This window comes from Haematobia irritans, chromosome 1 (genome assembly GCF_050003625.1).
Source record: "Haematobia irritans isolate KBUSLIRL chromosome 1, ASM5000362v1, whole genome shotgun sequence".
Lineage (NCBI taxonomy): Eukaryota > Metazoa > Arthropoda > Insecta > Diptera > Muscidae > Haematobia > Haematobia irritans.
The window spans coordinates 276,483,237-276,500,423 of record NC_134397.1 but is presented as its reverse complement, the minus strand read 5'-3'; the positions used below and the strand labels follow the sequence as shown (position 1 = coordinate 276,500,423).

Here is a 17,187-nt window from a genome sequence, read left to right as displayed (position 1 = left end):
ATTTTATGAATTCTTACTCTGTTTCTAACCTATTTCATCAACCTATGTCATCGGTTTACACAACCAATAGCTTATGTTGTATTAGTTGTATTGACCGAATATTTGGGAGACACAACTGCTTTTTGATAGTTGCTGTAACTGCCAAAAGAAGGTTGACTATAAATTCGGTTGCTACAACCAATCAGTATTCTCTGTGCACAATAACAAAAGTTGCTTCACAAAAGACGCTCTACCTCATAAAGTAATTGACTTACAAATTTTGGCACGAATCATTTGAAGGTTGGTACTATATAAAAATAATATGCATTTAATACTAGCGACGCAATCTATGTGTCAGACCGGGGACTTATCAGCCAACCTTTTATGAGACAATATCAGAATATCGATCGAATATGAGAAGATGCGAATCGGGAGATCGGTCTTCGCGGGGGCTATACTAAAACTTAGGCTTAATATATCTCTAATTCGAAGCCATCTTTTTGTAATATTGCAATTTGCGGTATAATAAGTTTGTCATACCGTTTATAGCATATCGAAATATCCATTTGTGACTATATAAAGTATATATATTCGTGATTAGTGAGAAATTCTAGGACGTACTGAAATTTGGCACAGATTTGTTTTCTCTGCTCTCAGGTCACGTTCGAAGATGGTCTATATCGGTCCATGTTTTCATATAGCCGCTATATGAACCGGCTTCCCGATTTAACTTGTTGGCTTCCACACACCGCAGTTTTTATCCGATTTGCGTGAAATTGGAAATATATAGTAAAATTTTTATTTAATGCGGGAAAATTTTATAGAATTTAGATGTTCCTATGAATGGTGTTATTTCATCGGATTTCCTTGCACGAGATCTTTAAGATTCCTCTGTAACTCCAAAAATGGTTGTTATAAATGCATAATCAATCTTCGGGAAGGGTACCATATGAACTGGTGCACTTGGCCATCAAATCCGCCTAGAATTCTGTACATTTCCATGTAACCCGTAACGACCAGAAGAATTGAAAGTCTTTATGAACCAATATGATTTAGCGGTTAATCAAACCACCCTTCACCCTTAAATCAGATTTTTTATTTAAATGGTTTTATTAAATTTTAAATTTGGTGCTGTTATTAAATTGAAAATGTTGTAAATGTACATACTAATCAACTTTGAAGGTTGCATTTTATATTTCTTGATTCGGCACCCATGTGTTGCAATCTGCCAACTGACAGCTCTATAGTAAAGCATGACATTTGCGATGCCCAAAAAAATGGAATTAAATCGTGAAGATTTTCGACGTGGATTAACTTAACAACTCTGTGCATTGATGAACTTAATTCAATTTTTGGCGATGAAGTCCTGTCAAGGACCAGTGTTAACGATGGTATAGTGAATTGAACCGAGATCGTAGTTCACTCCAAGACGCATTTCGTGAACGTCTTTCAAAATCAGTAGTTGTTCTGGAAACCGTTGTTGTCATGCGCCAACTGATAACACTGTGACGGAATATTCGACTTTTTGACTCCAAACAAACAATCACTTATTGCAACCGAAATTACTCGATGAGAGGAGAAAAGTAATTCCTGGATTGTGCTTCATTGATTGCCGTTCGTTTTTATAAGCTTCTATAGCTTTTTTTTTTTCTCCAAATTCCATTTTGAGCACTTTTTTACCATTTTCTTGGATTTTTCTCACGGTCAAGTTGTAGAGTTTAACTCGGCCCACAAAAATGCTGAAAATATAAATTCAGAAAAATTTCATCTTGAAGTTCAAAGCCCCAAAAATTTCCACAAAAAATCATTAAAACCCATGCAGATCAATAATACAATTAACAAACAACTATAAAAGGAAAATTGTAGTAAAAACTCTTATTTTAGTTTATCATCATTACACCGATGATGATTACAAATGAATGCACGTTCTAACATACGTCAAATTCATTTCGAATAATTTCTCAATTTTTCAAATATCTCCGGGAGGGCCTTAAATCGATTTTCCCAAAACAATTATTCCATTACTTTGTGTCAATAACCACATTGGCTTTTATTAGCCAGGAAATGGTGTGGGTGTGAGTGTGAAAGTAGATGAGTTCATTCAATGTTCCGTTTCTTTTTTTGTTTTATTTCGCATCATAAAATTTAATGAAAACGCTTTCATGTCATAAAATTGATTCATTCGCATTCGGTCGTTAACCATGCTTCCATTATTTGTTGCACTGAATTTTCCAATAAACAGACCAGATTGGCTAATGAATTACCAAAGTATGGTTGGCTTGGCAGCCAGCCAGGTATGGTGGACAGCTGAGGTGGAGGAGGCCTTCAATCAGGCACAGAACTATGGCAATCTGAGGGCAATGAAGGATTTTCTGGATAAACAGAATTACCAAATGGACGAACTGGTATTAAAAGTTCGCTCGAATCTCAGCTCCAATGATCGTAAAAAATTCAGGACCATTGCCACCATAGATGTACATGCGCGCGACATCATCGAGGGTTTTGTCAGGGACAATATCCTGGATGCTGGGGAATTCAGTTGGGAGAGTCAATTGCGTTTCTATTGGATCAAAATGTATGATAACTTGTATGTCATACAGTGTTCGGGTCGTTTCGATTATGGCTATGAATATTTGGGCTTAAATTCACGATTGGTAATTACCCCACTAACGGATCGCATTTACTTGACCATAACCCAGGCATTGCTCATGAATTTGGGAGGAGCACCTGCGGGACCTGCGGGCACGGGTAAAACAGAGACCACCAAGGATTTGGCTAAAGCTATGGCCTTACTCTGTGTCGTCACCAATTGTGGTGAAGGTATGGATTTTCGGGCGGTGGGCACCATTCTATCGGGGCTGGCTCAATGTGGTGCCTGGGGTTGCTTTGATGAATTCAATCGCATTGATATCTCAGTACTGAGTGTCATATCCACCCAATTGCAGACCATAAGAAATGCCTTGATAAGGAAACTGGATCGTTTTGTGGTAAGAAGAGCAAGGAACTAGTTTCATTATTCCCGTTGCAATACTTTAATTCTTTCCTTCTCCTTTACAGTTTGAAGGAAGTGAAATTAATATTGACCGTAAGGTTGGAATTTTTGTCACCATGAATCCTGGCTATGCTGGTCGTACTGAATTACCCGAATCTGTTAAGGCGTTATTCCGTCCTGTGACTTGCATCAAACCAGACTTGGAGCTCATCTGCTTGATTTCTTTATTCTCCGATGGTTTTCTAACGGCCAAAGTAAGTATGCAGCTGCCAAATGCTAAATTGACATCATTAAAAATTTAAATGGCTTTTTAGCTGATGTTGGTGAGTGTGTGTGTGTAATTAATGTTGAAAGTTAATAGAATGACGAACACACATACACCATCATCGACACATATGATACGATTAGACCAAGGATACTAGTATCCTTTCCAGAACACATAACCATTACCCTTTCCTTAATTAGAATTCTTTTCCCAAGTAATTGTTATCATCATCTCTGACATCTGTCCGTCTATAACAACACCACGCACTGCACTGGCGAAAACCCGAAATATTCACCGTCATTTAGAGCAAGCAACACCGCCATCACCATCAGCATCAGCATTGCCATCACTATCACCGTCAATGGCATATACAAGGGAAACAACCAACCAACCAACCCATAACAATTATCCTCTACTGCACATTATAGGAGCGTATGGAAATTACTGAAGATACTTAATTACAATTCAGACAAAGAGTAGGCTGTTTAATCAGTCGAGAATGAAAATCGCGATATGGCTATAAAATATTGAAAATTCAATAAAAGTTGGAAATTATTTAGTTCTCTAGATTTAAAATACTATAGCTATTGCTAATACAATAACATTTTCACCGTTCAAAAATAACATTTTGCTCTAGGAGGTGATGATATTCTCTCTCGGGATGTGGTGGCTATGTCTAAATCTTAATCATCTACGAAACTCATAATATATTCGGACATACGACACAAGAAGATATATATTGATATATATTTATTTACACGGCTAAAGTTATAACTTTACAAAATATAACTTTTTTCTAATTCAATCAAATTTAATTTTACATTCCAAATGGGCCTGAAGGGACCCTATAGATTAGTAAGAACCACAGCGAGTCAGAAGGGACTCCAAAGCTAGGTATTCGTGATGTGGGCCAGTAAGGACCCCATGAAGTCAACAAGGGCATTGAACCATACAAAGTTAGAAATTGCAGACAACATAGACGGTAAGGGCGTGGAACACAGGATCATAGAAACAGCAATCGGTTGGATCAAATTTATAGAAAAAAAAACACAGCTGCTAATTTAAAAGGCAACAACCCTTGTCTCAGACACTCTATTGTTAAAATTAAGTATAGTTCCCTTGATGGCAGGAAACGATTCATTTAAAGAAATCAATGTATAGACCGGATTATCCCCCATGTTTAGTTTTACGAATTCGCAAAACGCAAAATTTTCCTTAACCACTCTATTTTCCGATCTACAAAGTTATACAACACGAAATTTTTACACACTGTTCTTATGGATAAGGAAAATTATTGAGGGATTTTTTTTTTTGGCAAATGATGGAATGGTTCAGAAATTATTGACAATCCAGAATTTCTCGTTTTACGAATTCGGAAACCAGAAAATAGGAGTATATTTTCTACACAAAAAATTAAGTGGATTAAATAATTCATAGTTATGTCTACAAAAGTCTGTCTTTAAGAATACAAAGTTTCTAGTTTTACGATTTAGAACATTATAGCAAATCCTCGATATGAAGTAATGTGAATCAGTATCTCCATTAATAAGTTTAGTGAGTAATACAATACCCTGCATAAACCTTCTACGCTCAAGAGATGGATGATCAATTGACATAAGGCAATTAGAATAAGGAGGTACATTGTATAAATTATTCCATACAAACCCCTTCAAAGCAAAAATAAGAAACTGCTTCCGGAACGATTCAAGAGCCTTTTTTGTAAGATATGGATCAACAAATACCTAAGACCATCTCTTAATGAAACCGAAAAACACCAGTTGCCTTATTAGCACATTCCTCAATAGGAGGACCAAAGTCAAGCCTGGAATCAAACAAAACACCTAAATCATTAAACCTACGCACATTCTCAAGCCCCCAATACAGTACTCAGTCCGTCCCGAAACTCTACTAGAAAAAGTCATCTTCTTACACTTCACAATATTGAGTAACATACAATTAGAAGCACATCCATCAATTAGCTTGCCAATGTCCTCCTGAGGAAGTAAAGAATCACTGGCAGTATCAAATGAAAGAAACATAATCTGCGTACATCAATACACACAAAAATTTTTTTTTTGATTTCAATCACGAAAATCGCGGATTCAATCATTTTTTTAATTGAAATGTCTTCAATCACGAAAATGATAGTATCAATCACCCATTTTGATTGAAAACCAACACGATTTTCAATTAAAAATTTAATTGACTTTTGTCACGGAATCAATTAATTGTGTGATTGAATCAATTAAAAACGTGATTGATTTTTAACATAAAATTCAATCACAGTTTTAATTGAATCAATTAAAATTTTAATTAATTTCGCGACAAAAAACAATCAACTATTTGATTCATTCAATTAAATAATTAATTGAAATTGGCTATAAATTTCAATCAAAAAATTTATATATTGCGACCCCAAAATCGTATTTAATTTTATTTGAAATAAAAGAAAATATGTGTTTCTTATAAAACATATTTTATATTTTATTATTTTTTGAATTATGCAATAGACAAATAAATTTGGTTCTTGTCATTAGTGGTTTGTTCTAACATAACTTACAAATACAATTACATAAATTATATAAATCATTATCATCCTTATAATAATAACCATGTTAGCATGGTCCTTCTAATATGTAGATGCGCCTAGATTTCCAATAAATCAGCAGCCTGTAAGCTAAATTAGTTTTTCTGAAAGTAAACAGAATAATTCGAATTTAATTTTGTTAAATTAAAAGTTAATTTTGTTAAACATTACCTGCATAGAATATCAAGTTCAATTCTTAGTTCCAGGTTGCAGATTTATAATCTTCTTTTGCAGTTGTAGTCTTTTAGCATAAAAAGGTGTATTAAGGAGCTCGGTAATTTAATTTTAGTAACAATTCCTTTCCAAAATGTCCGCACATTGAAATCGTCTATTAAAATTTGAACCAATCATAGACAAAAAAAATGGGAAAGCAATGTAATATTTGGTATTATATTGATGATACTTTGCAAATTCTAAAAATAGAAAAAATATATAAATGGGAAATACATATTTTTATTATTTTCGGATATTTTTCATATTTTTAAATCCAAAAGAAAGAACTTTTTTACCATTACATAATTCAGCTCATTAGTTTATATATCAGATATACTGCTCTCTACTTGGGTTCAAACTGAAAAAGGCAGGTAAAACAAAAATACAATTTAATGCCAACGCCACTTCGCAACTTCAAGGTGAATCTTCCAACAAACCCATACCGCTCTTGGTTTTAAGAAAACTAGGAGTGAAAAAAAATTATAATTTTAAAAGATCAATACGGTACCCACTTTTTTGTTGCAAACATATTCTTACATATTTGATAAAATGATGGAGTTGATGGGATTGATTGGTCAATTTCACGAAATAAAATTGGTTACTAAAAGGAATGAATAAAAAATATATTATTTTAGTCCGTTTAATGTAAACTGGCTTCAATGGAAAACGGTATTCACATTTCACAATTTCTTACCTTCAATAAACGTAGATTGTTTTCCATTTTTACAATACCACAAACACAAACACAGGTAATTTCAAATGCGTTCTCTCATATATTTTTTCAAACCTTTACCACGTGGCCATTTGTTGTTGCACACTTTATTTATTTCAACCCTTTGCTATGATTTGTTGTTGCGTTCAAAATATTTATGTACACATTTTCAATGCAGCAGACAGAATGTCGCCAATCATGTTTTTCAATTTACGCGAAAAACAAAAACCCAACCGTTCGTTACAAGTTACTTCTACAGACTGATCTCTCCATCATACAATGTTGAATAAATACCCATTCTCTTGTTCTCTTTTCGCTCTTTCCATTGCTCAAAATTATCCAATTTCAATCACAAAAGTGATTGGATCAATCACATGTGTAATTGGAAACGGAAAAAATTTCAATCACGTTTGTAATTGAAAATTATTTCCGAATTGATTAACAAATTGATTGAATCAATTAATATTTTAATTGGAAACGTAACAAATATCAATCATTTTTTTAATTGGGTTTTATTCGGATTTGATTAAATAAATAATTGAATCAGTTAACATATTAATTGAATCCGTTTCCAAATTCAATTAAGGGTTTAATTGAAAAAATGTTGGTGATAATTTTTTGTGTGTACCTTCAATGATACGATTACCGACGGAAGATCGTTCAAATATAGAACCGATCCTAAGTGGCTACTTTGGGGAACACAGATGTCACACGTATAAGCGTAGATAAACTATCTTTAAATGCAACTCTCTGTATTCTACCATGCAATTAGGAATCGATCCAGCGGAGGACAATAGGTGGAAATCCCACAACATCTAATTTATATAGCAGCAGCATATGATTCACCATTTCGAACGCCTTACTGAAATCCGTATAGATTACATCAAGTTGACGTCTTTGAGAGAATGATTCAAACACATGACCAACAAATACAAGCAAATTAGTTACAGTAGTCTTCAGGGGTGGAAAATACAATTTTTAAGAAAGTACAAAAAATGTATATGTTGACCGAAAAAGTACTTTCCTCTACATTTCGGATTTTATTCAACAAAAACATACTACGATCATTAGTTGGTCCAATTCATTTCTAATGAGGATGGAGTTCTGCAAAAATTACTAACGGCGTCACGTTTTTATTGGTTTAATACTACCAAATTGAAAAAAAAAATTATTTCCATTTTTTTTTTCTCTCGTCGAAAAATAATTTAGTTAAACGAGGGAAAAATCATCTTATTTGGTTTCAAAGAATTTTCCACACTTTCTTATTCAAAAAATATTTCAGTATCCCAACAAAAATTCCATTGGGACATTATCGTCAAAAACACCTTAAAACTGATTTCCAATGTTTTAAATAACAAAAAATCAACTGCTTAATTTTAAATTATTTTTTTTTTGTTCTATACGAGCTTATAAAGAGTACCGATTGATAACTCCTTAATATAGAATCACATGTATTTCCGGCCCAACATATTCGTGTTTTTGACCCTGGATATAAGGATACAGGTTCAAGGTACTGCTAAAGACATTTAGCAAATAAGTTTATTTATTTATTTATTTAGTCTATGGAATACATATCCTTACAGACTACGCAATAACTTAAATTGATATCAATACATTACTAATGCTCAATACCATGTAATATTTGCTTCAATTTCTCTTTAGAGAGAGTAAAATCTAAAAATTCATATAATGAATTATATAACCTCGTTGCTTTGGTTCATTAGCAGCATAGGAAGAAACATGTCTATCAATATGAAACGGAAACTGATAACGTAGAGAGCGTGACGGTGCATTAAATTTATTAAAGACTTTTTCAAAATATTAAAATATTTTGCCGAAAGTATTGTATTCGCGGGGGTACTACGGTACTGACCAGGGTGAAAAAGTATTGAAAAAAGTCTAGTACTCTAGTACTGCATTCTCCATCCCTGGTAGACTTACCTCTCATACAAACATGTTGGAATCCTGATATAATATTGGAGAGGGAGCACGAAATTCTCCTAGTTGCCAAAAGCTCAAACAGTTTAGGTATAATACGTACTTCCCAATGTCCAATACCTTTCTTGCAATGACATAATTATATCCACCATGTTCCGAAATTCGCAATCGCAAATCGCAAGCATTTATTTTTTTAAGAAAAAAAAATAGCGATACTCTCGGACTCCAATGCAATTTTAATTTGAACTTCTCATTAAAGAGAAGTATATTACCACGATTTAAGTAGAATGGTTCCAAGAAATGGCAACAGTGGATGATCAATTTTCGAAGAGAATCATCTTCAGTTTCACCTCAGTGGATTCGTCAATAAACAGAATTGCCGCATTTGGACGAATGAGAATCCAAGAGTGATTGTCGAAAAACCAATGCCTCAGCGTCATCGAAAATTTGGACCATCGGATGAAGGTGTGCCGCCGAGGTCGCGGCGCCCATTTGGCCGATATTTTGTTCCATACATAATTGAGTAATACCAATATATCATAATAAAATAAAATTACAATAATTTCCTAAATAGTTTGTGTTTTATTAAAAATCAACATCGGCCCTTGAAATTTTAACCACCCTTTATGTGATCCTACTTTCTAAAAATTAATAGGGATTGTCTTTGAGTGGAAGGAAGGCTGTACTTTGTACAATAAAATTAAGAAACAGACAGACGGATGGACATACAGACAGCTAAACGGACTCTGAATATAATTCTAAGACGATTGGTATGCTAAACGATGAATCTCAAATAGGCTGACCATGGCGTTACTGTGATACTACCATGTAACACAGTGGTGATGATGGGTAGAAAAAATTTCCTACAGTTCCTGTTTTCAACACTAAAAACGATTTAACACCATTAACAAATATATCCTATCATACATATTTTTTTCAGAGGAAAACAATTTTTTAGTATATTTCCAATACGTTAAAATTTAAGCTCCATCGATTAAAATGTAGCTGTAACTTTCATTACCTAAATTGTCCACTTAGGTGTACCATGGACCTTTACCATCATTAACCATTAATCCTCTTCCCAGCAATGACTAAAACTTAGGACATAAGCGCACAAAATTGTTATATCCTTTCCATAGTACTCTTATTGCATGTGGTTTGAAATTTATTTTCTCTTTTAAAGGTTTTGGCCAAAAAGATGACAGTTTTATATGCATTGGCCCAGGAACAGTTGTCGAAGCAGTGCCACTATGACTGGGGACTACGTTCATTGAATTCAGTGCTCCGTATGGCAGGTGTCATGAAACGCCAATCGGAAGATTTGCCTGAAGCAGTGGTGCTAATGCGTGTGCTGCGCGATATGAATTTTCCCAAGTTTGTGTTTGAGGATGTGCCATTGTTTTTGGGACTCATAAAGGTAACTTTACTTAGATAACCACACATACACACAACATGGTGCAAAGTTGTGGTTAAATTTGTGATATGGTCAATGAAACACTTATTTGTGCAAAATTTAATTGTTTTGGTTTTTTTTTTCTATTTTTAGGATTTGTTTCCTGGCATTGATTGTCCTCGTGTGGGCTATCCAGATTTTAATGCAGCCGTACGTCATTGTCTTGTCAATGATGGTTACATACTTCTGTCTGATCAGGTAAGCCTTAGGAATTGCTTTTCTTGAAGTTTCTTTGGAAACTATGACAAAACCAGAAAGCTCAAGGATAAAACCCCTCGAGGACACCTGTAAAGTATTTAACTAGAAATTCTTGCAACACAATAAACAAAGTAATTTTCAAAAGATTTCATAAAAAACCAATACGATAGAATTGAATATTGAAAAATTCAAATATGAAAAAAACATCGTTTGCCCTCTTTTTTGACCCACCTTCAAACCCCAGTCGTTTTTCATATTTCAAACTAAATTTTCCATTAGTGCCACTGAGACGATTGTACAAAGAAACTCTAAAAGGGATTCAATTTTCTTGCTTCCGGAATATTTTTACCAGTAACACTTTTTGCACTCCTGCTGCCGTTATCCTGTTACAAATGGTCATCACAATGACTATGCATTCCAAGCTATCAGCAGCAGCAATAGAATTGTAACAAAAGAATGATAAAACAGCTTCAGCATGCTTTTGAACATATTTCCAAACATCCTTCCGGCATTGAAAAGGACAACAACAACACAAATACATTGTGAGAACACGCACAATCATGTATACGTAGTACTCTGCCGACTCCTTCATTTTTCTGCTCATCACTTTATTTCTGTTATCGTCTTATCGTAGGTGTCCAGGTGCTTCCATATTTTTTTTTTTCAATTCAAAATGGAAATTTAGTAAGTCACCTTAAAAGTCGGTCATTGGGATTTTAATCTGAAACATTCTGATCGTTTCACAGAACATTCAAGAAAAGAAATTAATAGTTTACATTTCGATACTTCATTCCCAATGGAATAGTTAATTTTGTTCAAAATTGAGTACATGCGAATTTTTTGTTATGCTTATTTATCTCCCTGAATTCTTTACTTTTGTTTTGAGTTTTTTGTTATTATATTTAGAATTGAAGAAGGAATAAACGAAAACTAAAATTATTTTGAGTTTCTTTATTGCTGCTATTTTAAAGGGTGATACGGTCAAAATTGGGTCAAGGGAAAACGCGTGTAAATCGGTGAAATCGGTTATTTAAAAAATCAAATTAAATTTCTTTTTCAAGTTCAATTAGTATAAAATTCAGGAAAAATATTCAGTTAGGCTTTCGCTTTTCCAAATCCGAATTGCCGGGCCTCACGCTTGACACCTTCCATCAGATTTTGTACAGCCACCTTGTCCACCTTCTTCGCCGCAGAAAGCCAGTTTGCCTTGAACTGCTGCTCGTCCTTAGCAGTTTTTTTGGTCTTCTTTAGGTTCCGCTTGACAATAGCCCAGTATTTCTCAATTGGGCGGAGCTGTGGCGTGTTGGGAGGGTTCTTGTCCTTGGGAACCACCTGCACGTTGTTGGCGGCGCACCACTCCATGGCCTTTTTACCGTAATGGCAATATGCCAAATCCGGCCAAAACAGTACGGAACAACCGTGTTTCTTCAGGAAAGGCGGCAGACGTTTATTCAAACACTCTTTCACGTAAATTTCTTGGTTGACAGTCCCGGAAGCTATGAAAATGCTGCTTTTCAAGCCACAGGTACAGATGGCTTGCCAAACCAGATATTTATTTGCGAACTTTGACAGTTTTATGTGCTTGAAAATATCTGCACCCAGAAAAAAGTGACCCCTTCTTTAAGTTAAAATGAACTCATTGTGAAGAAAGTTGAACTTCGTATAGCGCCAAAGACATTTTTATTTGTTTGAACGATGTGATTTTCGTAGAAATTAGGTATAATGCATTCCATATATTAGTTAACGTTTTCCTATATTTATGTACCACTATACTACAGAATGAAAAAATTTAACTGATTAGAATTCATATATGGAATAATTTTATTGAAAATGTTTCATTCATTTGGACAAATCTTACACATTTGTGGTAAAACTTTTACTTCCTAATTAGAACTGCTTACCTTCGTTTTTAAATACAATTTTATTTATTTATATAGGCAATGTTTTCTTCAATAAAATACACGTTTTATTAAGATATTAAATATATTTATTAAGAATCAACAGCATCAACTGGCCTTGAAATACTAGTTTATTATTCCACTATTTCCAATTTCCATGTAATGTCATCAACTGTAAAACGCATTTTTCTTCTTGTACCTTTCACTTTTAATAAGTTGCTGCCTAACGATTTTGTCCTCCTTTTATAATTTCAATACCTACAAATATAAAAAATCATAAACCATGTTTGTTACAAAAGGTTAGCGTCACTGAATATTACCTGATATTTGAAGATTCTAAAATGAAGACAAATGAAAGGGTTCTTATTCTGCTGGTGTTTTCTTTCTTTATACGCCATCACGAACATTGATAGATTTATTTTCAAAAAACGAAAATTGTTCTCACTAATTTAAAATAATAAATATTTTATATATTTTATTTGTTATTTATTATATTATTTTACCATATTATTTTTTCACAATCTCTCCGTATACCACAACATCGCGATTCCAACTAAAAAACAACCCACGCGCAAACATATCGATTACACCCACGCGCAAACACATCGATTACGATGACAGGTATCGATTACAGGTAGACAATAGAAATATAGGAACATTTCCTATATTCTAACAAGTGTGTTTCCTTAAGTTTTGAAAGGATTGCATACTTCTTAGTACGAATGAACTAAAATATTTTTTTATGTCAAGTGTTGTTCGTATGTATGAAAAACTTTCTATTATAAAGGAAGTCGCAATTATCATTTTATAAGAGATTTTACTAATTTTGAGGAAACTTGGTTTCAGTTCGGGTTTTGTTTATTTTTACGAATGCTTTGTTATCGGTGAATAAAATTTTCTTGTTCAGTAGTAAATTCTTATACCCAGCGAAGAAAATAGTATGAGTAAAATTCCATGCCTTATTCTAGTTAATGAACTATTCCTAACTGCTTACAGTTTAGTTTTTTTTTACTGAAACGAGTAAATTTTATTATTCCTCACAAAAATTTACCTTAATGGAAATAAAATGGATAAACTATATTGATGAAAAATTTTTCCTTTAGTTTCGAAGGCACTTTTTTCTGGGTGTGCTACCTTTCCCCTTCCTTTTGCCGTATAAAACTCCTGTCCCGGAAGCTGCTTGTAGTCGGCTTTGACGTAGGTTTCGTCGTCCATTACCACGCAGTCAAACTTCGTCAGCATCGTCGTGTACAGCGTCCGGGATCGCGCTTTGGCCGTCGTATTTTGTTTATCATCGCGATTTGGAGTCACTACCTTCTTGTAAGTCGATAGTCCGCCTCGTTTTTTGGCTCGATGCACGGTTGTAGACGATACACCCAGCTTATTTGCGGCATTTCGGAGAGAGAGGTTAGGGTTTCGCTTGAAACTACCGGCAACTCTCTTTGTCGTCTCAGCGGCTTCCGGTTTTCGATTTCCCCCCGATCCAGACTTCCTGGCTGTCGACAAACGTTCCCCAAACACTTTAATTACATTTGTAAAGGTTGATTTGGCAACTTTTAGCGATTTTGCCAGCTTTGCGTGCGAGTAGCTCGGATTTTCTCGATGCGATATTGACCAAATTTTGACCGTATCACCCTTTATTCGTTTAGAATTAAAAAAAAAAATAATTATGTACTCATTTCTGCACGCCACTCTAAGTGCCGTAGTATACATATCTGCAACTATACACTTACTACCTTTCCTCAAATTGATCCGGAAACATTTTGATGCTTTTGCTAGTATTTGATCTTTCAACATTTAACCTTATCATTTGTCTGGTTTTTACAATCGGTCCAAAGTGGTTAGCTTTTTTGTCATTGCTCTCTAAACAGAAGAACTTTTTGCTGTCATGTAGCCTTTTGTGTTAATTGCTTTTAAAACTAACACTTGTAATTATCTATAGAGCTATTTCTTCTATTTTGATTGTAATAGTTATTTTAAGAGGAAACTATGATAATTTCCGGAACTCATCCAGACGTGAATATTTTTGTATTTTTTTTAACGTTTTTTCGAAATTTTTTAGACAAATTGCAACTTCAAGATACTCAAACCATATTCCAAAAATATCCACCGTTCATATTTAAAATTAGACAAAATTTCAGGCACATCGAGTAAAAATTGCGCCATACTTGAATCAAATACAAAAATTGTGATTTCAATTATTTTTGTATTTGATTTTCAGCTTATAACGAAAATCATAAACCGAATTACCCAAATTGTAAGGTTGTCATAAAATTATTTTCAAATGGAGGAATATTTGTGTTGAGTATAAAGGTAATTGGAATTTGTCATAATATCCAAATGACATAGTAATCAATCGAAATACATTAGTATTTGAAATATTTAAGCTTTTCCAATTACAACTATAATTGAATTGAGTACAATATTTATAGAATTTTACAACCTGTACAATTACTACCGTAATTGTGTTTATTATGATGGTAATCAATATAATCTTTGTACTATATAATCATTATTGTGTAACGTGGTTTTGTCGTCGGCTGAGGTAGACCAGTGGTCGTCCAGGATCAACTTTAAGGACCCACAAACCTTAAATTAAGAACACACGATTTGGTGGTATTTATACAATAATATTAGTACGAGAAGTTCACCACTGTGGTAGCACAATGGACTGAATAGTCTAAGTGAGCCTGATACATCGGGCTGCCACATAACCTAACCTAACCTAGTACGAGCTTTATTTATTTGACCTTATATACGTATAATGTTTATGTCTGCACGGTATGCTGAGGGGCGGTGATTTATTACGTAGCCTCTTAGTACACGCAGAGAAGGAATATGATCACCTCAAACATGTTTCAAGAGCAAAATGTTATTTTTGTATATTGACCATGTAACATGTTTGTCATTAAAATGTTATTTTTACATGATTTCCGAGGAAATAACATGGTTGCGAAAACCATGTTACATGGTCACCACCCAAAAATAACATTTTGCTCTTAAAACATGTTTGAGGTGATCATATTCCTTCTCTGGGTGTACTGACGTCGGCGGTTGTTGACGATTTGGTTCGGCCAAAGTCGTTGTTGCGGTGTTCGATGATTATCGGTTGGTGATTCGGTTGACGGTTCGGTTGATTGTTCGGTTGTTGATTCGGTTAATGGTTCGGTAGCGGTGATGGTAGTTGCTGGTCAGCCGTCGGTGGCTGGTTGTGTTGGTTTGGTCGGCTGTCGATGGTTGGCCGATGTTGATGATTCGGGTGATGCGGCGATATGTTGATGATTCGGGTGATACGGCGATACGTTGATGATTCGGGTGATGCGGCGATTCCACGTTGATAGCGATGTTGACAATCCGGGTGAGGTGGTGATTCGGTGTTGATTCGTTGTTGGGTTAGTAACAAAACTATTTGTCGAAACTACTAGGGGAAGCAAGCTAATAGCCGAAGCTACTAGTGCGGAAGCAAGCTAATCGTCGGGGAAACGATTAGTGCGGAAGCAAGCTAATAGCCGAAGCTATTAGTGCGGAAGCAAGCTAATCGTCGGTGAAACGATTAGTGCGGAAGCAAGCTAATTGCCGAAGCAATTAGTGCGGAAGCAAGGTAATAGCCGAAGCTACTAGTGCGGAAGCAAGCTAATAGCCGAAGCTATTAGTGCGGAAGAAAGCTAATCGTCGGTGAAACGATTAGTGCGGAAGCAAGCTGTGGAGAGTAGGGCAGTGGGTGTATGTATGGTGGCCACACAATAAACAATACGAAGCACAATGAATAAATATATGTAAGGAAGAATACAATATAAAAATGTATTTCGTTCCGTTACAATTGGTTTAAGAAAAGTATACAAATACACTCTGAAAAACGGATTTATGCGTTTTATTATAAAAAAATGTAAAAATATATATAATTGTAAATACAGCGAAGTACACGTTTGGAAAAAATACAGAATATTCGTTATAAACGACATATTTAACAGGCTCACTCACAAAGAAAAATCTGTTTTTAAATTATCTGTACCACTTGCTGGAATTGCTTTCCAAATCTTCCTCATTTCTATGCGGTTTGTTTCGGCATCTTGCTCTTCTGTAATACAAACCTCTATTCATTTCAAAGTTTCAAAAAGACTTCAAAGATTTATATGATTTTACCTTTTGTTTGTGGGAAGAATTGAATCACGAACTCCCCGTTTTCGAAGTAAACACATTTTCCTATAGCCCACATATTTTTGACAGTCCGCTTATATCCATTTATAGACCAGTGTGACGTGTACACGTCCTAATTGTAAAAACAAAATAGAAAGAGTATAGTTATATGTATATTCCAAAGCTTTTCCCCAAGTTTTTGAATTGTCCAATTCAGGATGTGTGTAAGTTTATACAACGATGGAATTCATTTACATATTTATTAAAGTTTTCAGCGAATTTTGTAAATTTACGAACGACTTTTTACGAATATACGGAATATATACGAAATATATTACATTAACTTTAAAGATCATGCTGTAAAATATGCGTCGTGATCCCGACTAATAGTCGAAGTCACGTGAATTTTCGTGAGTCTAAAAATTGTTGTGAATCGTTAATCGTCTTTAAAAGTTCTGTTTGCGTGAACGTACACGAGAATTTCGTAAATATTAGAGGTGTGCGCGTAACTGAAATTTCACACACACTCACGCACATTCACGAAGCATTTATTTACGCACGATACGTGTGGTAGCCAATCCCACTCATGCACATTCACGAAATGAAAACCAGTACTCACGCACGAAATTTTATTCACGCACATTCACGAACCGATTTTATTTCTCACGTACGACATATTTATTTTAGTCCCATTCACGCATATTCACGAGAGGTGCTTTGGATTTCGTTTACGACTCACGTGATTCACGCGTGTCACGAGAATTTCGTGTCACGCGCCCACCTCTAGTTATATGTTCCTTCAACACGTGACACGT

General features: G+C 34.6%; 1 protein-coding gene across 1 annotated transcript in view; it reads left to right on the top strand.

Moving 5' to 3' along the window:
* Positions 1-17,187, top strand: part of Dhc98D (Dynein heavy chain at 89D) — a 252,715-nt gene that overhangs the window by 118,398 nt on the left and 117,130 nt on the right. Inside the window, exons 27-30 of the mRNA XM_075295234.1 lie at positions 2,222-2,966; positions 3,037-3,225; positions 9,870-10,103; positions 10,233-10,337. Of these exons, the coding sequence (XP_075151349.1) occupies positions 2,222-2,966; positions 3,037-3,225; positions 9,870-10,103; positions 10,233-10,337 (1,273 nt within the window). The remainder of the gene's footprint in view (positions 1-2,221; positions 2,967-3,036; positions 3,226-9,869; positions 10,104-10,232; positions 10,338-17,187) is intronic.